Raw genomic sequence first — 22,734 nt, forward strand, 5'->3', positions numbered from 1 at the left:
TGGCCATTCAAAACGGCTCTGGAATAAACCCTCTCTTATTTTACTATGGCCTTTTCCCTTTTCCTTCCCCTCCTTTTATTTTTAGTTTGCAAGGACAATTTCCTCAAGAACAATTTCCTTTTTTTTTTTTTCTCTTTCCCTTTGCAAAAGCAAGAAGTTTATTTTCCGAAGAGTTAGGGTCGACCTTCAATCAGTCCCTCAAGGGGAGTGACTAGAAGTCGACCCTGCATGGCTATTACAAGCAGGTTTTATACTTTTTAGGGGCACAGGTTACATCAGCAAGGCTATAGTTCAAACTTATTGGCTAAGCATATTGACCTTTAAATCTATTGGCTAGCAAGCATGACACACACACATTTGAACTCTACCTGAGACTTTCCAGAAGGTCAGGTGACTATCAGTCAGTACATTCTGAGAATTTTTTGCTTAAGAATGTTCTTGTGGGCAGAGAATGGAACTTGGCCTAGCCTTGACTCCAGGCAGGAGGGGAAAACTGTAAGGAGGGTGTGGGACTTGAAAAAAAGCCCTTAAGGTCCCTCATTTCCCCCTTTTTCTTGTACAAGCTCCAATCGTGGAGCTATGCTCAGGGGTCTTGGGTAGCTAACTCATATTCTTCAGGTTCTATACTCAGAGTCTCATATTGTTGGCACAGAACCATCAGCTGTACTGCTACTATTCTCTTTTATGAAGGCTATAAGCTTGTTCAATATGCAGGGTCCAAAGGTCAACAATAGGTGTCCTAACAAGGTGGATATAAGGGTGGTTAACCAAGACTTGAATCAGCCCTGACTCTGTTTCTTTCTCTCTTCTGCTTGGCTAGCCCTTCTCTCACCTTGGCCATTGAATCTTTAACTACCCCTGGAATGGTCTCCAGTATGTGCGTCCCAATGTTTCACACCCCCAGGTAGCACAGAGAAAATGGTTACCCCTCCCCCCACTTATGGGTCTGCTACTGGCTTCTCCCATCTTGGGGCACACATATAAGGGGTTACTTGCAGGTCATTCCTCAACTTTGGGTGTCCAAACCCTAAACCCCACCTTCCAAGGCCTCTTCTGGGACATGGTTTAGATTCACAAGTTCCACGAATATCCCTCCCCCTGTGTCTCTAGGGTGGGGATATCACGGGAGTCAGGGCCCGCTGCTAACTGACAGAGTTCAAAGACAAGGCCTGGACACCAGATATAAGGCAGGTATTCTTCTGTAGTGGACCAAGCTACTTCCCCAGTGTCTGAGAGTGGATACACTGGAAAACTTCACAAAACAAATACCATTTGGAAGATGATATTTTGGGAAACCTAAATTTGTGTTCCAATGTGGGAAGCCACATGTGCTGTTGCAGGGTGGCGCTGTCTACCGCTGGCCACCAACCATACATAGGCAGTAAAGTTTTTTTGCCAAGATGAGGTTTTGAGAATTAACCAATCAGATGAGAGAGAAGTTAACCAATCAGATGAGAGAGAAGTTAACCAATCAGATGAGAGAGAAGTTAACCAATCAGATGTAGACATGCAAATGAGGCGGTAAGCATAACCCAAGCACAACCAATCCAGGTTTGAGACACGCCTCTCCTAGGCCTATATAAGCAGCACCAGTTCTGGGCTTGGGGGTCTCTTCGCCTCTGCAATCAAGCTCTCCCAATAAACATGTGCAGAAGGATACTGTTGCAGCGTCATTCTTGCTGGCGAGCCAGGGCGCGCACAAGATTCCAAAGTTATCATTTTTTACATCCACCTAAGAAAGGGCTGAACCCTGTCTCAAAAAAACAAAAACAAACAAACAAAAAAAAAGGGCTGAGGAAGAAACTGGACAAGGCTGGCTGAACATGGAGCAGAGTTTACCCTCATCCCATGTGGAGACTTGCAGAACAAAGGAACTACAGCTGTCCTAGACCATTAGAAAGGAATGTGGTGGAGAAAGGTATACTTTCTTGGGTTTATCTGAGAGGTGGCTTACATAAACTCTGAATTTTTGCAGAGAAGGTAGATGTGTGCACATGGCAACTGACACTCAGCAGATGATGGAGCAGTAGTGTAATGACCATGATCAGTGTAATTGTTCAAAGATCATTCTGGGAAATCGATGTTTGACAGTACCAACATTCTTCTAATGGAATTTAAGTGTCATTTTCATAATCGAAGGGAGTTTAGATCAGGCAGTTTGGTTTTCCAAGGCAAGTCCTGAGGCTTCTGAATCTCATTGATTTCTGTAAAAATTCAGGACATATTCTTTAATTTCTCTTTCAACTTCATAGTAATTTTTTAATTGTTCCCTTTTATATTGCATGTTTTAGACACACAAAAATGGTATTTTTATTCAATAAAGTCCCAAGACCTATAACTTGCAAATTTTATTCATTAATTTATGCTTTTATTTATTTACATTTAAAAAAATATTTAGATTACAAGAATACAGAATAATACAAAAGACCCAAAATCTCAGAGTCTTTAAAGGGAAAGTAATAAAACTGTGCTCTGTAAACCAAAGTTCCTAGCAGGTGTGCAAAATCTGAAACTACAAGGCTGAAGAGAGCTGGGAGCCAAATATATCTTGAGTTATCTTCTGGTCTTCTAAAGAGCCTACGATTGCCCACCTCTACGCTTTCCTTACCATCCTTGTTACCATTAGCTAAATTCTTTCGGGATGCACAAATACCCCCTTAGCTTCCACCGACCCAAAGGCTAAGAGTACCAGGCAGCATCTGAACCCTATAGTTGAGACTCTTTCCCTTTCCCCCTCCATCTTGCTGCAACCAACTAACTGCTCTATATGCTAATATAAATTTCAAATATGCCTTCATTTGTGGCTTTCTTTGTTGTATTTGTATAAAAACTCAGTGAAACTGTTACTGTATTCGAACATAGTATCTGGGATAACTTCAGCCTTCAATCACTAACAGCACAAGAATTAGCTGTGACTAATTTTTTTTTGAATTAACAGTTGTGTTTATTTCACTGACACTATTCCTCAACATTTCAAATTGAAAAATTAAGTTAGCTTGATTGTTTCTTAAACAAAGAGAATTCATTAAATAGCAAGTAAGTACAAAGGCTTGAGAGAAGTGAGTTTTTAAAAATAATCTTGGGCTGTTTACTTAATGAAACATTTTCTGTTTGGGAAGCCATTTCTACTTAAACTATGGTGTGTTCTGAAGGACAGTAAACTTATTATGCCCGAATGATTCTGAGTGGGTCTAAGTATACTTTCCAGTATAAATAAATGGTAAACAACCTGAAAAACAGCAAGATGGGGGGAGAGAAATGAGAGCAATCAGAGATCAAAGTAGAGTTGTTAGTGAAGACAGCTGGTTGTGACAAAACTGTTCTTTTTAGATATTGGCGGATCTGAGGAGGGAATCTGTAAGCCATAGAGCTTGCCACAATTAATAACCAAGACAGTGACATAGAATGGGATTCACACAGTGAGTGTACCCAAGAGGTGGCAGCCATAAATGCATCAGGCTTTAAAAGGGAATGGAGAATCAAGCAGAAAAGTGACCCTTCAGCTCATTCAAAGTTTGCTTGTTACCTCACTAGCCAAGAGGGATTGGTGTAGTGTACTTCAACATGCAGAACTTGTAGTGCTGTTTGCGAGGTAGTGAGGTCTAGGAGAGCTCGCACAAGTGCTGCCAACTCAGCATGCCAAGGGAAGCAGTAGACAGGATCTGAACAGCAAGGCTCTCGATGGAGACTTGGAATCAGTATAGAGTCTCTCCAGAGTCTGAAGGTGACTCATAGCTAAACTATATATGCCTTGAGGAGACTTAAGATATTCATGTAACGTGGTGCAATAAATTGTTTGTAGAACTGCGTGTAGCACCAGAGCAGCACCAGAAAGCACACACTGGAAAATAGCCTGGAGAAGAGACTGTTTTATGTGCCATAAAAATCCCGACTTTGTACAGTGGTACTATTTTAACTGTAACGCGTTTGTCTTTGCTCAGCCCACTTTCTCCCTTGGAACTACATACTTTTCTAATTAACTTCCCTTACTTCTACTGCTATTGTCTACGTGTTTAGGTCCAATTCCTTGTCCTAGTAAAAGAACATGGAATCTTTCCAGTGGGCCCCACCAAACCCCCATACCTCCTGACAGCACTCATTTATGTAATAAATGTAGTAATTACTTATATTCAGGGTATCGAGGTTCCTGTTGTTTAAAAAATTCTTTTAACTATTTAATCAATAATGATTGTATATATTCAAAGTGTAAAAATGATTTGATGTATGTATGTTTGTCAATCTCCAGCCCACAGCAACCGCCCTTCTATTTCTAGGTGATGAAAAGCGTTCTACGTGTAATAGATGATTCAGTATTTGTTTTACTGGTTTATTTCCTGTAGCATAATGTGCTATAAATTAATTCTCTTTTGTTTTCATATTTTAAAAATTATTTCACGTGTATGGTTTTTACCTGTGTCTATGCCTGTGCACCACGAGTGTGCCTAGTACTATTGTTGGACCCATGATTGTTTTATTTGTGATTTCTTTGGAAACTTGCATACTATTTTTCATAGTGGCTTTATCAGTTTAAATAATTTTTGAAAAGATTTTTATTTTAATTTTATATATGTGAGTACACTGTAACTGTCTTCAGACACAGGAGAAGAGGGCATCAGATTCCATTACAGATGGTTGTGAGCCACCATGTTGTTGCTGGGAATTGAACTCAGGCCCTTTGGAAGAGCAGTCAGTGCTCTTAACCTCTCAGCCATCTCTCCAGCTCCAAGTTTAGATTCTTATTAACAGTCCTCTTCCTTTCACTTATCCTAACAAGCATGAGGTGATAGTGCTGCAGTTTAATGTAATGTAATGATGAGTGAAGTTGAGACCCTGTTTGTAGATGTGTTGGCCATTTCTATATCTTCTCTGGGGAAAATGTTTAAGACATTCATGCATTTTAAAATCAGTTTGTTGGTTCTTGTTTCTTCTGGTGTGGAGCAGCTTGTTTTCTTGTGTATTTGGGGTGTTTGTCAGATATAAGGTTTACAACATGCTTTTTCTCAACTTCTAGGATGCATTTTCGTTTTGTTGACTGATGTGCAGAAAGTTTTTAGTTTATGTAGTTTTAATGCTTATTTTATTATTCCATGTTGTATGAGATTTTGGTCTCATACTCATAAAAATCATTGCCAAACTTGTGTCAAGGAGTTTTTGTCTTATCCTTGTATGGAAATTCAGAGGTTTTACAGTTTCAGATAGCATGTATAATTCTTTACAGTAGAGCTAGCTTTTGTGAAAATTCCACCTTAATTTCTTTACATGTGTTCAAGTCATGGGATCTTGAGAGTTTTCTTTTTATAGGAGAAATACCTATGACCTTGGTGCCCAGATGGAGAGAAACCATTATTACTGTTTTTCCTTATATTGAAGAAAGGGATTTTATTATTATACAGTGTATCAACCTGTAGATGGGGGTCATTTAATAATCCTTATTTGAATGTATCTGACAATACATGTCTTCACATGAAAGCATTTTCTGAATCAAAATAAAAGTATTTTATACTTTTCTAATGGAGGCAGTCCATATTCAGCAAATATAAAGAAATTAAGTGAAGGAGAGTATTGGTGGGTTAAGTCATTAGTGTGTATTAATTTTTTCTAATAGAACAAAATACATATGGCACATAGAATCTGTAACTTAAAAGTTATTATCAATAAACACAATACAGTCTTTATTATATTATATGACTGAATACTATTCTAACTATTCAGAACATAGCAGATTTTACATGAGGTAATAAATAACTCTTTAATTTTTTGAATCTGCCCCTATTTAATTTGAGGGGTTGTCAACCAAAGCCCCACTTCTTCCATGCCTGGCCCACGCTAGGTCAGTCTTAACCAATGTGCACATACTTTTATTTTGTCTATATCTATTTTCTAAAATACAAATAATAAAAAATTAATTCCTAGGGATATATAACAAGATAAGTTGAATGTTATAAAAGCATCCATGTAATGCACCTACAATTAATCCATAATGTTTCTGAGAAATTCTACATTTTAGAACATGATACGGAGGCCTAGTCTGGTTAAGCTACCAGAAAATCTTATTTTCTTTACCTAGTTATGTTTGTTAATTTCTTTTAGGCCCATTGGTCTTGCACACTTTATCTGCCTCAGTACAGGGGAACACCAGGGCCAAGAAGTGGGAGTGGGGGGGTAGGGCAGTGGTGGGGGAAGGGCATGGGGGACTTTTGGGATAGCATTGGAAATGTAAATGAAGAAAATACCTAATAATAATAAAAAAGAAATATTTAGGCCCTAACAATATCCTGTAACATAACAATCTGTTAAAATTGTAAGTTCTGAAATAGAGCTGTGTGATTTGGATCTCAGTCAATTAGAGGCTCTTTGATCTTGAGAAAACTGCTGGCCTTCTCTATACTTTAGTAAGCTCATCAACAAAATTGAAATACCAGGGGGACCATTTCCCTGGAGTTGTCCATTGATTTTAATTATGTATATTGCCTGGCATGAATAAGAATCAGTAAATATTAGTGAATATTATTAATACAATCTGTAGGAGGTACTAGGACTTTGTCATGATGTTTATGGTGGTAGTTGTAGATTGTTAGTGATGAAGCAGAGAAATATGAAGTCCTATAGAGACAATGATGGACTTTAGTCTGAGAAAGCAGTTGGATTAGATAAGGTTTTGGAGCAATGTCAACTGAGCATCAGAATTGACATAACTGTGCAGTTTCAGACACCTGTACCCTCCACTAGAATGTTTTTGAATGGGCAAAGTCAGAGTGACATGAGAACAATTTTTCATATTGTTTATCTAGTTGCTAATTTGTACTATTGAGACATTTTAAGAGTTGGAATACAAACAATGTGGCTTTATTTGCATTATGAATTAAAGCTAACTATTGAAAAAAAAAAGACCAATATGCCCATGGATAATGCTACTGTTGCAAGACAACCACCTTCTGACTTCAGTTTCACAGTCAAGAGAGAAGGAAAAGTCAGTAAACACTGTGATCTATTAATACACTCCGTGGAGTTATTATTTTGATTTCTATCACTTAAGATGAGGAAGAATTGGAAGAATTAGTTTTGACACAGAGACCAGAAAGAAAATAGATATATATTTCTCCAGTAACTCTTATGGGTAGTGTTACTACAATGCACCAGACTCTGTCCTCAAACACATTGATTCTGGAGAATCCATGAACTGGTCGGTAGAAGAGGGCTTATACAATTTGAATCATGTATAACTAATGCTCATGTGATATATTACCCAAATATCTGCCTCACCAAAGTAGCAGAGAGCCTTTCCTTAATAAACCAAAACCATATTCACTTTAATAATTATACCTATCCTCAAAATGGGTAAAGGAGAAAATTATATATTTTGGTTCAAAATCTCACTAAAGATACGCCAAACTTTAATAAACATTTTAAATCTAAAGTTTCATGCTGTTAAATTTTATATTTAAATGTGTAGAAGAGGAGAAATATCTAAGAAAATGTGGTTTGGGGATTACAAACATATTTAACAGCTATGTAACCACTGAGCTTGAATCTACAAAGAAAAACCACACTAGAGCCCAGTTTTGGATGTGATCCAGTCTCGATAGAATGTCACCCGAGTGTAGACACCAGGTTTGTTTGGAAGTGCACATTCATCGCCCCAGCTTACAATACCAGCGAGGAACCAGATGCCCTTAGAATCTTCACTAACTAATGGTCCACCAGAATCACCCTGGAGACAAAAAAAAAAGATATAGTTAATAATATATGTTAATGACAAAAATTATATCTGTTTTTCTTTTGTTGAAATGGCAGGGGAGACAAACAAAATAAAACAAAACAAAACACTTTGGATATTTCAATACTTGAAATGATGCTAGCCTAACTTATTTTATCTGTCCCATTATTATATGCTAAAATCCAGTATGTCAGTATACTTCTCTGACTAATGCAATGTAATAATGGAAAATTAGTATGAAAAGTTTCAACTTATTTATTAACTAGTTATTGAAGGTATTTCTTCTTATGCAAACACCACCATATTGAGGAACAGTCTTTCCTATATTACTGTTATGCTGAGGGAAAAATGAAGGTGTCTATTTACCCTCCACTAAATTGGACATAGTTCTCCATTTTTGAGCAAATGTTATTCCCTATATTAAGGAAAGTAACTTTTTATGTCACATTTTTGCTTTCTTGTATGAGAATACTAAGATTCGACTTTCATCACATTTCAAGTAGATGATACGTTGTTAAGTAATTGTGCTATACATTAGATTCCCCAAATTAGAATCTTCTTAAAGCAAAAATTTATAGCCTGTTCTGAATAGTATCCATCCCTTTCTTCCCAACTCCGTCCTTTAATAACTATTATTATTACTAAGGTTATTTGTTTTAAAGACATATTCTTACTTCTATATATGTTTATGTATGCCAGAGACTGTGGAGGCCAGAAGGGAGCTTAGATCCCCCAACACTGTAGTTAGAGGCAGGTGTGAGCCACCCTATGCTGGTGCTGGGAATAAAACTTAGTTAGGCCTTCTGCAAGAGCAGTGCATGCTCTTAAATGCTAAGCCATCTCTCCAGCCTCAGCAGACATCATTCTATTCTGTATTAGTGAGCCTATCTTTTTTTATTTTTAATATTTTTTTACGTATTTTCCTCAATTACATTTCCAATGCTATCTCAAAAGTCCCCTATACCCTCCCCCCACTTCCCTACCCACCCATTCCCATTTTTTTGGCCCTGGCGTTCCCCTGTACTGGGGCATATAAAGTTTGTGTGTCCAATGGGCCTCTCTTTCCAGTGATGGCCGACTAGGCCATCTTTTGATACATATGCAGCTAGAGTCAAGAGCTCCGGGGTACTGGTTAGTTCATAATGTTGTTCCACCTATAGGGTTGCAGGTCCCTTTAGCTCCTTGGGTACTTTCTCTAGCTCCTCCATTGGGAGCCCTGTGATCCATCCACTAGCTGACTGTGAGCATCCACTTATGTGTTTGCTAGGCCCCGGCATAGTCTCACAAGAGACAGCTATATCTTTTTGTTTTTAGAAGAACTATACTATTTTTCCATCATGATTGCACCATTTTCTGTCCCTATCACTAGTATATAATTTCCTTTATATCTTTGTAGACAATTTTTAAATTTTTATTATAATCATAACTAATATTGTCTTAAAGTGATATCTCATTGTATCTTCATTTTTCCTCTCCTGTGATCATTGATTTTGAGCAATTGCATACGCCAGCAAGATTTTGCTGAAAGGACCCTGACATAGCTGTCTCGTGTGAGGCTATTCCAGTGCCTGGCAAATACAGAAGTGGGTGCTTGCAGTCATCTATTGGATGGAACACAGGACCCCCAATGGAGGAGCTAGAGAAAGTACCCAAGGAGCTAAAGGGGTCTGCAACCCTATAGGTGGAACAACAATATGAACTAACCAGTACCCCCAGAGCTCATGTCTCTAGCTGCATATGTAGCAGAAGATGGCCTAGTCGGCCATTACTGGGAAGAGAGGCCCCTTGGTCTTGCAAACTTTATACGCCTCAGTACAGGGTAACACCACAGCCAAGAAGTGGGAGTGGGTGGGTAGGGGAGCAGGGCGGGGGGAGCTGTATAGGGAACTTTCGGGATAGCATTTGAAATGTATATAAAGAAAATATCTAATAAAAAACTTTTCATGTAAAAAATGTATTTCTGGATTTTTATGTATATGCATGTGTGTGTGTACATTTGTATGCATGTGATGATCACAAATTCATTTCATGTGTCTTCCTTCATCGCCCTTCAACTTATTTTGTGTGTGTGTGTGTGTGTGTGTGTGACAGTTTTTCTCATTGAACCTGGAGGTCACTAATCCAATTAACAGTCTAACTATAGATCCTCCTTCCTCTGTCTCCCAAGTGCTATGATTATTTATATAGATTACTATGTTCCCAATGGAAGAAGGAGAATAAAATCTCAGATCTTCATGCTTGCATGGCAAGCATAATGCTACTGAACTATTTCTTTAGACCTCATTTTTATTATTTCTTTTGAAAAAAAAAGTCTATCTAGGCAATTTTCCCATTTAAAAATCAGAACATGGTGCTTTTGGTATTAATTTACATTTTACAATTGCTTTTTGTATGAATTACAGGAAATTCCTAAGAGTTGGCTTGAATGAGAGACTTGTTTTGATATTTACAGAATGTACAGAATCGATCAACAGAATAAGGAAATTTAAAAATATGAACGTTAACATTAATAGGTAGTACAAGTAGTTGTGAAGATGGGAGGAGACAGTGAAGAATACAGGAAAAAGATTAGTTTTAAATAGTAGAAGAAACTTGTTGAAACCAAGTGAACATGGGTACAAATAGAAATGGAGTAAGAAGAAAGGAAATTAAAGAGTTTTTCATTTAATTTCTTCAAATTTCTAGTTATTAATAAAACTATAATTTTCTAAGGAAGATTAAGACATAGTGCAATATGTAATAAAAGCATATGGCGAAGATTTGACATAGCACAGTAAAAGATACACTCAAATATTATTAAATTCCTTAGGTTTACAAGTAGGAAGTATTTCATCTAGTGCTTAGTAGCTGGGAGAATTAATAGATGACTCTGTGATTAAAGATTATTAAAACAAGTGTGGGGAGAAGTAAAAGATGAAGTCACTGGGGTGCAGTAAACACAGTTGCTGAAGTGCAGATCTTAGGCAGTGGCAGGTTAGGAGACACAGGTCTAGTTAATCAATTACAGTGGGGGGTTTAAACTCTTAATCATGTTCAAGAATAAGTTTAATTTAGTATGAAAAATAGAATGATGAAAACCTACATTTTGTAGAGGACAATTGTGTTATAAATATTTATTTGCATGCTTTCTTGTTCTTAGAGTACAGGAATTTACTTCCTAATCTCAATATTGCTATATATCTTCCTGGGTTTAGCATTGGTTGTGCCTGCCTAGACTATTACTAGACAATCCAAGATGATTGCTCATTAATAGCATAGGAATATTAGCAACACATTGATAAGGAAAAGTCTCTGGGTTTAGAGTTCAGTGAATGGGCACAAGATCAAAGTTCCCTGATCTGTCAGTTAAGGTAATTGAGTTACCTTGACTCTTTGCCTAAACTACTCATCAGAGGTGTGTTTCAAACTAAATATGCCACAAAGGTTACCATAACTAAAGTAAATGAATATTGCAATGACCTTGAAATCATGCCTCTTATGTGGGATTCCACATAGACGTTAAATAAATAAAACAATTAGGATGGTGGAGCCAGGTTGTGAAATCTCTATGATGGATTTAGTGTTAATGTAAGTAGAAGGTTTCTTGGAGACAGACAAGTCAAACTGAAGCCACCAGTGATGTGGTTCATCTATTCAGTGCTCATTGAGTCTCTCCCTAGTTCCATACATGGTTTCATTAACAGGACTGCTGATCTTGAATCAGCACTTTATTGATATCAATATACATTTTAATTAGATGACTTTAATATTGAGAAAAATCGTATTGCCATTGGAAATCTAAAGCCACCAAAAAAAAAAAAAATCATGTAAGTGACTGGGGAGAATTACCTGGCAGGCATCAACACGTCCCTCCAGGAACCCAGCACACATCATTCCAGGTGTGATCATGCCGCCATATGCCTTTCCACTATTACAGGTCTTATTGTCTATAATCTTCACTTTTCCTTTCTGGAGAATATTAGGACTGTCTCCTGAAGAAAGAAAGAATATTATGTAATTTTAAAAAGAGAACTTAAAAATCATATATATATATATATATATATATATATATATATATATATTTACTGTGTGAGAAAGTGTGTGTGTGTGCACATGCATTGCATATGCATGGATGTGGAGGTCAGAGGTCACTCCTTGAGTGTCAGTGTTTTGTTTCTAGTATGTTTGTGGGTTCTATGTATCAAACACAGGTCCTGAGGCTTGGAGGCAAGCATCTTGAACTGTTCAGCCATCTTGCAAGCCCTCCAGATTGTATTAATTCTTTGAAACTCAATATTATTGTCTCTGAAACTCGATAAAGTTTCTGTTTAAAATTGGTTTTTAATTTTAAAACTGTTTTTTTTTCAGGCAATGCAAAACATTTTAGTTAATGTGAGAACTATTTACAAACAAACGATTTCTAGAAACAATCATGCCCAGAATTAGTTTACATGCCATATGTGATAGGATAATTTTTTAAAAACTGTTTTAGAGTTTTACATTTGCTATGCATGTTTTAGAAAATAAAATAAAAATTTCACATGTCAGAAATATACATTTCAATAGTCATTTATAAAGTTTTATAGCTAAGCTTACAATTGTGATTATAGATCTTAAAATCATTTAGCTTCATTTTACTGCTTTAAAAATGTGTTTTGGATGTATTTTGATCCAAACTCTCTACAGGATTGAGGTCACAGAATGTGTTTGATAAGTGGGCTTTGCTCAAATATTGCCTCTTTGATGAAAAATAAGTACTTATTGAGTGAATGAATGACACAGAGAAAATTATGAATCCAAATGAAAAAAACAAAAACATAACAAAAACCAAACCAAACCAAACCAAACCAAACCAAACCAAACCAAACCAAACCAAAACCTAAAAACCCTCTGAGAGATACCATTACCAGGGCAATTGGCAAACACCTCTATGAAATTATAGTTTCTAAATAAATGATACTCAGCACAATAGTCAGTTTATTACACACACATTATACCAATTTAAATGAACTAGAGGAAGTATTTTTTTCAGATTTAGTTGTAATTCCTAATGTGTTTCTTTTTAATTCCTAAAGCTGGAGTCCTGTAATGAAAAGATGTCAGGAACTTACCATCTGACTTTAACGTTCCCCATCCACTGACCACTACATCTGAGTTGGGTGGGAACTTTTGAGTAGCTTCTGGTAGACAAGCCCTTCGGATGTTGCTTTCATATAATACTGGCGAAGACAGACGCACAACAGCTATGTCATTATCATGTGCAGGGTAACTGTAGTTCTCATGGATTATAATATTCTTGACAGCTCGTAGTGCTTGTGGTTTACTTAGAAGAAACCCAAAGCTAACATTCCAGTCTTTGGGATTTGCAGCCCTAAAGGAAATAGATTTATTTATTAAAACTCCTGTATGTTAGAGCTAAAGAAACTAGTCTTAACCTTTTAAAAACTAATTATGTAATTTGAATTTCTATAGTACTGTTTTTTTTTTTTTTTTTTTTTTTTTTGAGAAAGTATCACGGTGCATTTCTGGCTGGTTTGAACCTATGTAGACTAGGCTGTCCTGAAACTCAACGAGATCCATCTGCCTCTGCCTCTTGACTTTATGTTGTGATTAAGGGTGTATACCACTATGGAAAGCTTTTTCCCCTCTCATAAAAGTTATATATAAATGAAGAAATAAAAACAATGTTTGTACACATTTTGAGTAACTCTATAAAATATGCCTAAAAAGATAATCAATAGCTAGGCATGTGAGTGTAGAGCCTGAGGAATGGAGGCATGAGAATGGTGATTTTTGAGGCCACTCTGGGCTACATAGTAAATCCAAGGACATTCTGAGCTATGTGTAGTGAGACTTCCACTTAAAGACAACTAAAAAGAAAAGACAATTCATAGAAAGTTCATTTTATTTATTGGCTTAAATAGAAAATACTGAGGGAGATTTAAAAGATAAAGAACAACGTAAATGATAAGACTTAATAAAAACTAAGCAGAGACGTGAACCCAAAGAATTTATGGAAATTACATCATTTAAATCTCATCTTTTCGCCGCTGTAAACAACAAATAAAATACTTGTGTCTTCCAGTTTTGTTATTCAGTGTTTTGTATACTATGTTCTGAGAAGTAGTCTGAGAAGTTGTTGGAACATTTCCAAGCTTTCTACTGAATGGTTATAATATGCAAGGATGGTTTTCAGTAGAGCTGACTAAGTTAGAGATGAAATTTTGTCTGGCACAGTGGAAGAGTGCTGGCCTCGCATGCACTAGACCCCTGATTCCATCCCTAGTACTGAGAACAGAGAAGAGGATGGTAAGGTTGGGACAATAACTTTTAAACAGCCATCATTTCATCTGGGTGTGGTAGATGACACCTGTCATCACAACATTTAGTAAGCAGAGGCAGGAGGATTGCAAGTTTGTGGGCAGTTCAAGCTACCTGGAAAGCTTGAGGCCACTCTGTCACTGAAACCATTTTGCCAACTCACCTTTACCAATGTTTTGTAGATACCGTAGTTGTTAACATTGAGATATTATCGGTGGCTAAGGGTGGAGGCTCTTCCTTGTGTTCTAGAGTGCAAAGGCCAGCTTTCCATAACAAACAATTATGCCTAGTCCAAAATGTCAATATTTCAACTTTTGACAAAATTTTGTTGGATGACTACTACACTTACTATTTTAGTGATAAATGAGAGAGCAGTTCTGAGGTTATACCTCACTGGAGTAATGAACAGTTGGGGACATAGCTGCATGATCACACTAAATAGGGAGGGGTTATTAGATGTTTAGTACTTGAGTGCCCTTGAGACCTTCCCAGGTCATAGCTCACCGTATGAAACAGTGAGCAGCAGTGATAAGCCAGTAGTTACTGATCAGAGTAGCTCCGCATCGGTGGACACTGTTCTGTTGAAGGCTGGCTTGCCAGGGCCATTCTCCTTCCTCAGCATCCTGGCCTCCTGCTACTTTGTGACCTGTATGAATAAATGTGCGTCGTCCACAACCTGTTCAAAGAAGAATTCATTAGTGTTGAATTTGCTTATTCATGTGTGTTGCCATACTAAATAAATGACCCCAAACATATGTCCTTATTAACTAGTAACTGAGAAAAACCTCACTGTCAGGGAGAACTTAGAGTAGATTTACTGCTGACATGATTTCCTGAAGATATACTCCAAATACGTTGCCATCTTAGTCTCCTGTGCCTAACAGTCATGACATGAACTCTGTGTCCTTCTCGTCTTACCTGATGTGTGAGATAGGTAGAATTATAGGTTTGCTTTTAGAAGAGAACAACCTTACTAAATTGTACAAGGAAGTATGTGGCTTGTAACTTCAGTGGTGGCTAGATAGCAATGAATGCTATGAAAACATTCGCATGAAAATATGAATGAATATGAGGGTGTGGCACAGGGTGAATAAACATCCCGATACACAGTGCCCTGACAGAAGAAATGACTGGAGGTGGCCAGAATTTCCAAAGTCATATACTTCTGGGAAGTAGACTTGTGCATTGTCTTCAGTTTAGAAACAGAGAAGCAGCCAGATTCTGATGCCTTCAAAGAGAATTTGTAGTAATAATACATGTTTGTTATTCATCAGACTGATTCTGGTTCCTTTGACTATCTTAACTTTATACCAACCAAAGTGATGGATTTGCCTTAAAGTTTGCCATCTTTTCTATGGATTACCATTTCATTGGTAAATACCTTTAAAGATTAGAAATTACATTTTTTCCTAAAAATATTTAGAACTCACCATTGAAAAACATATTACATAAAAGGAACTCAATAAATATCTGTACAAATGAAGCCTGAAAAACGTGAAATAAAAATACTTATTTTACTATTTCATCTGGAGAATGAAAAATGTGTAAAAATTCAAGACAGTAGATTAAGACAGCAGCTAGTATTTGGCAATGGTAGAGACACTTTTGATTATCATGTGTGGAGAATGGCTTGGGGGAATGCTTATGGATATCCAGTGTACAAAGGCCAGGATATTTCTAATTACCCTTTATAAACTGAAGAGCCACTGCAACAAAGACTTTCCTGGCCTTTGTGTCAACAGAGTTAAGGGTAAAACACCTTAGACAACAGAGTTGACTTGTATCAAGGATAAGAATATTTGAATTAATTAGAAATGCTAGCTGGCCAATTGCTTCACACTTGGTATGCGATTATCGTGGCTGTACATACTTTGCGATCTCCCTTCCTGAAGGCAGCAAGGTATGAGGAACAGAGGGGAATCGTGTATACTTTTAAAGCTCCTAACTGAGCTTCCAAAGCCTTTTGATTTGCACACTCCTTTTAACACTTCTTACTTTAGAGTCGCATCTCTAACCTCAGGTTAAGGCATCTTCCTTGAGTCACTCCTGGCTGCTCTGTCTAATGAGTACTCTCGCCTTGACTCATGGGATGTCACTCCCTTCTCTTTTTTTTGTTCTACTCCCTCATTGTTGACTCTACAGAGGATAAAGCAGTTAATCCAGAACCAAGAGGGATAATGGTTCCTCCCTATCTTCCTTTCTTTTTGGGCGAGTCCTAAAGGAAGCTGGCTTTTACTCAATTTCCTTATGAGGAATATAAAAACGAAGATCCTTCTCTGTGGGATAGGTGTCTCCGGGAGGAGCGGTGATTTCACTGTTTCTGACCTTACTCATAGTGTCTCTCCATCCATCACCTTCCATCTGAAGCTCCCATTTACTCGTGGCTGCTGTGCGTGAAGCTATCGCTCTACAGCCTTACCTTGTTATTACCTCTGCTCAAGTTCTCCATGGCACCTTGTAGCTTTATGGTATCAGAAGAGAGCAGATGGAAAATTTCAAGGATTTAAAGAACACAATGAAAGTTGCTGGCTGATGCTTTGAGATATAACGGAACCTACAGAGCCTTTACTGCCCTCCCACCGTTCCACTTCTACTGTATTGTAATACACTTCAATGAGTCACACCCTGATTACTTATTCTTTTTTTTTATTTTTAATATTTTTTATTACATATTTTCCTCAATTACATTTCCAATGCTATCCCAAAAGTCCCCCATAGCGCCCCCCACTTCCCTACCCACCCATTCCCATTCTTTTGGCCCTGGCATTCCCCTATATTGGGACATATAAAGTTTTCAAGTCCAATGGGCCTCTCTTTCCAGTGATGGCCGACTAGGCCATCTTTCGATACATATGCAGCTAGAGACAAGAGCTCCGGGGTACTGGTTAGTTCATCATGTTGTTCCAACTATAGGGTTGCAGATCCCTTTAGCTCCTTGTGATTACTTATTCTTTAAATTTATTTGTTTATTTTTTTCTGCATGCCCTCTGCTTTTCATTAGAAATGTAAGCGGAACCTTAGATAGGTGGAGTCAAATCCTGATATGAAAGGGTTTTAGTGTTCCACTTGGGGAGTAGATATCTTTATTAGCACTGCTCATCATATACCTCTCCTGACATCTATGAACTTGATAACCTTCCCAAATTGTGTAATTTTCAATTTACAGATACTGAAGGCTTCATTGGAATAGTTTCTTTGAATGCTTTATTAAGTTGCTTGTGAGTTATTTAATCAAAAATCTATGAGAGAGAGTACCTGAATAGTGGTGTGTTTAAATTTATCCCAGTTCCTCCTAAATGACTGAGCAGGGACTCCGGGATGGTGAGAGCACTCTGGGTCAGTGTTGCCTTGCTCTATGGGATGACTGCTCTAATCCAGCTACCCCAGTGCTAAATCCAGACAAATACAATGCTCTTCTTGACATTTTGCTCAGAGTTCCAGACACCTCAGGGGTTGTATTTCCTAAGACCCGTAATGGGATGGGGCAGGGTGAAAAAAATGCCATGCTTAGCAAGGAAGTCATGGTTTACAAATAAAGCATATAGCTTTCTGCACATGAAGTTAGTTGCTAGGGTCGGAGAGTTCCAGAGAGAGTTCCTGGGCCTGGGATTTTTTTTTTTTCGGTTTTTCGAGATAGGGTTTCTCTGTATAGCCCTAGCTTTCCTGGAACTCACTCTGTAGACCAGGCTGGCCTGGAACTCAGAAATCCACCTGCCTCTGCCTCCGGAGTGCTGGGATTAAAGGCATGCGCCACCACGCCAGGTGGGCCTGGGATTCTTACATGTAGTCAGAAAATAGAAATGACATACAGTGAGTGCTTTCAGGACATACACTCTGGATTACGTATCTATTTCTATCACCTTATTCTATCTTCACACTAATTTGGAAGTAAGGCTTTGGGAAGTTAAGGAACGTATGCTAATTCTTCCCTTTAGAATTTGGCAGATCAAATTCAAAATGCACATGTGCTGATTCTAAGTTCTTAATTACCACTGTTTTTCCCCAGGTCCCCTCTGCCATTATGGCATGTGATAACGCTCTGCATTTTAAATCTACAATATCAGTCAGTTTAAGGATAACCACAACCAGGTAGCATATGCCAGCTGATCCGAGGCCCCCAACACATATACTGAGTCTGGGTTCATGCACCTAACCCTCAAGAGACTGGAGGCCCCAGGGAGTTTAGAAGCCTGGTAGGGTGAGAGGTGTGGGGGGTTGTGACATCCTGGTGGAAACAGGGGGCAGGGAGGAGGTATGGGATATGGAACAGTCAGAGGGTGGACTGGGAGGGGGATAAAGTCTGGACTGGAAAAAACGGCTGAAGAATTAAAAAAAAAAGGGTAACTATGGTAACACACACATTTCTAAAATAAGGCTTCTTATTACAACTCAACTGCAAGTTTTCTTGGCATTCTAAGGCTGAAGATTTGAAAGAAAATAACGCTATTGATAAACTTACATGTATTGAGAAGATCTTCTGCTATTGGCATTGCAATGTCTAAAAGTCAAGAAAATAAAATTATTTACATTTATAAACACATTTTATTTTTAAAATGAATTGTACTTAGGCTGTTTTGGCAATAACTTGTAAACATTTTATCTATTTTGATTGCCAGTTTTGTTTGTGAACTGATATATAAAAAAATAAAATATTTATACTTACTTCTAAAACACTAAAGTTCCTTATAATTTGCAAAACAATTTTACTTTTGAAATGCTCTAAAATATAGAAGTGGTAACCTTCCATCAGATCCTAGAAGACACCCTAACAATAATCCTATGAACTAAGATGTTACCTTTCCTGCACTTTTAAAATTGAAATGAATGTTTTGGTTAACATATGAAGACATTGGTTTCCCTGTGATATTTTCATATACATATAACACATACAGTTATACTTTGTTCTTGTTCTCTCTCAATGTCCTATTCTGCCTCTTCTCATCTGGCTTTCCCCTTTTCTTCCCAACATAGGCCATGTTTCTGCTTTCTTGACACGTACTCCATTATCCTCCCTTGTTCCTATTCCCTCAACCCTTTAGAGCTCCTCCTTCTTTATAAATTTGCCACACAACACACACACACACACACACACACACACACACACACACACACACACACACACACACACACACAATTTCCATCAAGGCTCCACAAATGAGAAAAGATGTATTTGTCTCTTTGAGTTTGGCTTGTTTCTCTTAACTTAATACTCAATATTCTGTCTATTTTCCTGCAGCTGTTATAATGTCATTTTTCTTTACAGAGGAACAAAATCCCCCTTTATGTAGGCATCACATTTTCTTTAGTCATCTATTGATGAATATTTACGCTGGTCAATATCTTGGCTTTTGTGGGCAACACTGTAATACATATGGATGTGCCAACTTAGGGCCATTTAGATGTGTGTCCATGTGTGGAACATCTGGGTCAGGTAGTAGTTTTGGTTTAGTATTAGCATTTTGTGTGTGTGTGAGTGTATGTGTGTGTGTGTGTGTGTATGTGTGTGTGTTAAGTGAATTTTTACTATACTATAAAATTTACATTATTTGTGTGCTATGGCTCAATTGTTTGCTGTCCCATTGCCCATTTAGTTTGGATCAAAAAGGTTTAACTTGGCAATAAGACATAGTTTAAAATTTTCTTCCCATTCCTGGATAGATTTGGAAAAGAATCATTTATAACAGATAGTTTTGCTATGCAGCCCATTTGTGAACAGAATCTCAAATTTTCTCAATTGATGTGGGAAAAGTATGAGGAGAGGGAGAAAATAAATGAGTCACATGTCAAATCTCATATGTAGAAAACTGTCACTACATTAGCCAGTTCTACTTAAAGAGTTCAAAAAGGCATTATCAATTGTACGGTAAGGTAAACACTATAAATGTCTATGCTGATTCATTTGATGTTCTTGATTTCTACAAATCCAGGAAGAAGTGTCCAAACTCCATGTCCCTTACACTTACCATTTTACAGTTGGTTGCACAATAAATCAGGAAGACAAAAGAATCCTTTACCAGATGCTGACCTGTCTAAATGAAAGGCAAAGGCACTTAGCAGTCAGCTGGGCTAGAGAAGAAAGGGGCCACACCTACGTGAGGAGATGTCTTACTGCTATTTTCCAGAGGTTGTTTTGTGTTTGACATGATATATATAGTTTAGTTTTTAATTTTTGATGCTTGGCAACTTATAAAATCATATTGAAATTTTTAGAAACAAACTTAAATGGACTGGACAATTATTGTCATAATCTTAATTGATAGTTCTAAAACTCCATGGTATTTATGTGTTTTCTTTTCTTAAGGTTTTCTTTATTATTGTGTTCCTTGTCAAAGAAAACAAATGTATTAGATATGTAGTTTGCTTTTTAAAGGTCGTGCTGTTCCATAGCTTAACAGAGAATAGTTACTATAACTTCCATGTGTGGATGGCCAGCTACAATGAATTGAGAAACGACTTAAGCCAGTTTCTTTTCAGACTGAGTCACAGTGGTGGCTGTCTGCATTTCCTACCTTTTAAGTCTTGTGACTCACACTCAGAGGTTGGAAGTTTTGTGGCTTGACCTCCCAACCACAACTTCAGCATGGTAACCTAAGAGACTCTGTTTACTGTGGACTGCATTGAGGAAGTCATGGAAAACAATAGCTCTGTCTCTGCCAAGGAAGATGTGGATCAAAGGATGGTAAGAGTCCTGGGAGTGGTGGCTCACAGCTGTAATTCCAGTACTCCATGGCTAAGGGATGAGTGAAGCTGAGGCCAGACCAGTTTATACGACAAGAAAACTAAAAACTCAGACAGCCCAGCAAACAGGCATTGGTCTTCTCCAAGGGCTTATCAAAGTACAGACATGGATTTATCCTCAGTGAATCAAACATTCATAATTTACTTAAAATTAATGTCTAGCTCTGTCCAGTTTCCTGTGTATGGCTTTATGGCTGACCTGTAGATGATTGAATGAACTACCAAATGTTAAGCAAAAGGGGAGGATTTGAATGGCTGACAAAATATTCTTTTGGGAAGGAGTTGAGGAATTTCTTTTAAGGCCAGAGAAATATAGGTATAATATGGTTGGAGGTTGAATATTAGATTTGAAACATACTCTCTGATTAATGCCGTAGAACATCCGTCTCTACTGTTCATGGTTGGAAAGCGTGAGAAGCAAGTTTAGATGGATTGGAGGAGTTCTGTCCTGGACTTGGTGGTGCCTCCTTTTAAAAATCTAACACTGAGTTGACAGAGGGGTTGGATTTCTGTGAGTTCGAAGTTAGCTTGGTATATGAAGCAAGTTCCAGGCCAGCCAAGATTACAGTGTGCTGGGTGGTGGTGGTGCACACCTTTAATCCCAGCACTTGGGAAGCAGAGGCAGGCAGATTTCTGAGTTTGAGGCCAGCCTGGTCTACAAAGTGAGTTCCAGGACAGCCAGAGCTATACAGAGAAACCCTGTCTCGAAAAAACAAAACCAAATGAAAATTACATAGTGAGATTATGTCTCAAGGAAGAACAAGGAGGAGGGAGACAGAGAAGGAAAGGGAGGGGAGTGGAGGAGGAGGAGGAGGAAGAAGAGGAGGAGGAGAAAGAACTCTTACTTTATACCCTTATACTCTTTAATCCTAGCTTGTGCATTAGTGAATGAGTTCCAAGCAAGAGAACTACATAGAAAGATCACTATGTTCATAGCAGCCCTATTTATAATAGCCAGAAGCTGGAAAGAACCCAGATGTCCCTCAACAGAGGAATGGATACAGAAATTATGGTACATTTACACAATGGAGTACTACTCAGCTATTAAAAAGAATGAATTTATGAAATTCCTAGCCAAATGGATGGACCTGGAGGGCATCATCTTGAGTGAAGTAACACAATCACAAAAGAACTCACACAATATGTATTCATTGATAAGTGGATATTAGCCCAAAACTTAGGATACCCAAGATATAAGATACAATTTGATAAACGCATGAAACTCAAGAAGAATGAAGACCAAAGTGTGGACACTGTGCACCTTCTTAGAATTGGGAACAAAACACCCAGGGAAGGAGTTACAGAGACAAAGTTCGTAGCTGTGATGATCTATCTCAATAAAGCAAGCAAGCAAGCAAGCAAGCAAGCAAGCAAGCAAGCAAGCAAGCAAGCAAGCAAGCAAGCAAGCAGGCAGGCAAGCAAGCAAGCAAACAATAGCTAGATAAAGATTTATAAAAGGAAGACTCCTCTACAATCTGATTTCTAGCAAACTTCTTTCCTTGGGAGAAAAAAAATCTGAAGCAAATTGTAAAATTCTAAGAACAAGGAATAACTTTATTTTTTTTTACAGTAGTAGCACACTCATTCATAACATTAATTATATAGATTTATAATTATAGAGTAATATATATTAATTATCTATATTAATTATATAGACTTTAATGATATTTATGTAAATTTGTTACTCTACATGAATCCAAATTCTAAATAAGCTTAGTACTTCTAACTTTTAGATTCATTTCTTGAGTTTTCTATGTAGAAGCATTCAGCCATTAGGGAACATTTAAAATGTCCAACTGTCCGATTTCTGAAAACTGTGAAACTCTAAGTGTATATGGACTTGTTAAGCCAGATTGTATTTTGAGATGCAAAAGTTATGTCCTTATTCATGATATTTTAGTGCACACACAGTTGTAATGTGAGCGGGCGGCATTAAAAGCGAAGGAGCAGAGTATGGGGCTGGGTTGTGCTTGAGCAGA

At 37.6% G+C, this 22,734-nt stretch overlaps 1 protein-coding gene across 2 annotated transcripts in view; it reads right to left on the reverse strand.

Annotated features, from left to right (window-relative positions):
* Positions 1-7,549: 7,549 nt before the first annotated feature.
* Positions 7,550-22,734, reverse strand: part of LOC110295226 (transmembrane protease serine 11C) — a 55,191-nt gene continuing 40,006 nt past the window's right edge. The window contains exons 6-10 of one of the 2 annotated variants that reach the window (XM_021163707.2): positions 18,477-18,515; positions 14,522-14,693; positions 12,808-13,067; positions 11,546-11,688; positions 7,550-7,711 (exon numbers count right to left, since the gene is read on the reverse strand). In XM_021163707.2, the coding sequence (XP_021019366.1) occupies positions 7,550-7,711; positions 11,546-11,688; positions 12,808-13,067; positions 14,522-14,693; positions 18,477-18,515 (776 nt within the window). The remainder of the gene's footprint in view (positions 7,712-11,545; positions 11,689-12,807; positions 13,068-14,521; positions 14,694-18,476; positions 18,516-22,734) is intronic. The other variant, XM_085836203.1, reaches the window with a different exon arrangement.

Source organism: Mus caroli, unplaced genomic scaffold, assembly GCF_978045245.1.
Source record: "Mus caroli unplaced genomic scaffold, Mus_caroli_1 scaffold_4, whole genome shotgun sequence".
NCBI lineage: Eukaryota > Metazoa > Chordata > Mammalia > Rodentia > Muridae > Mus > Mus caroli.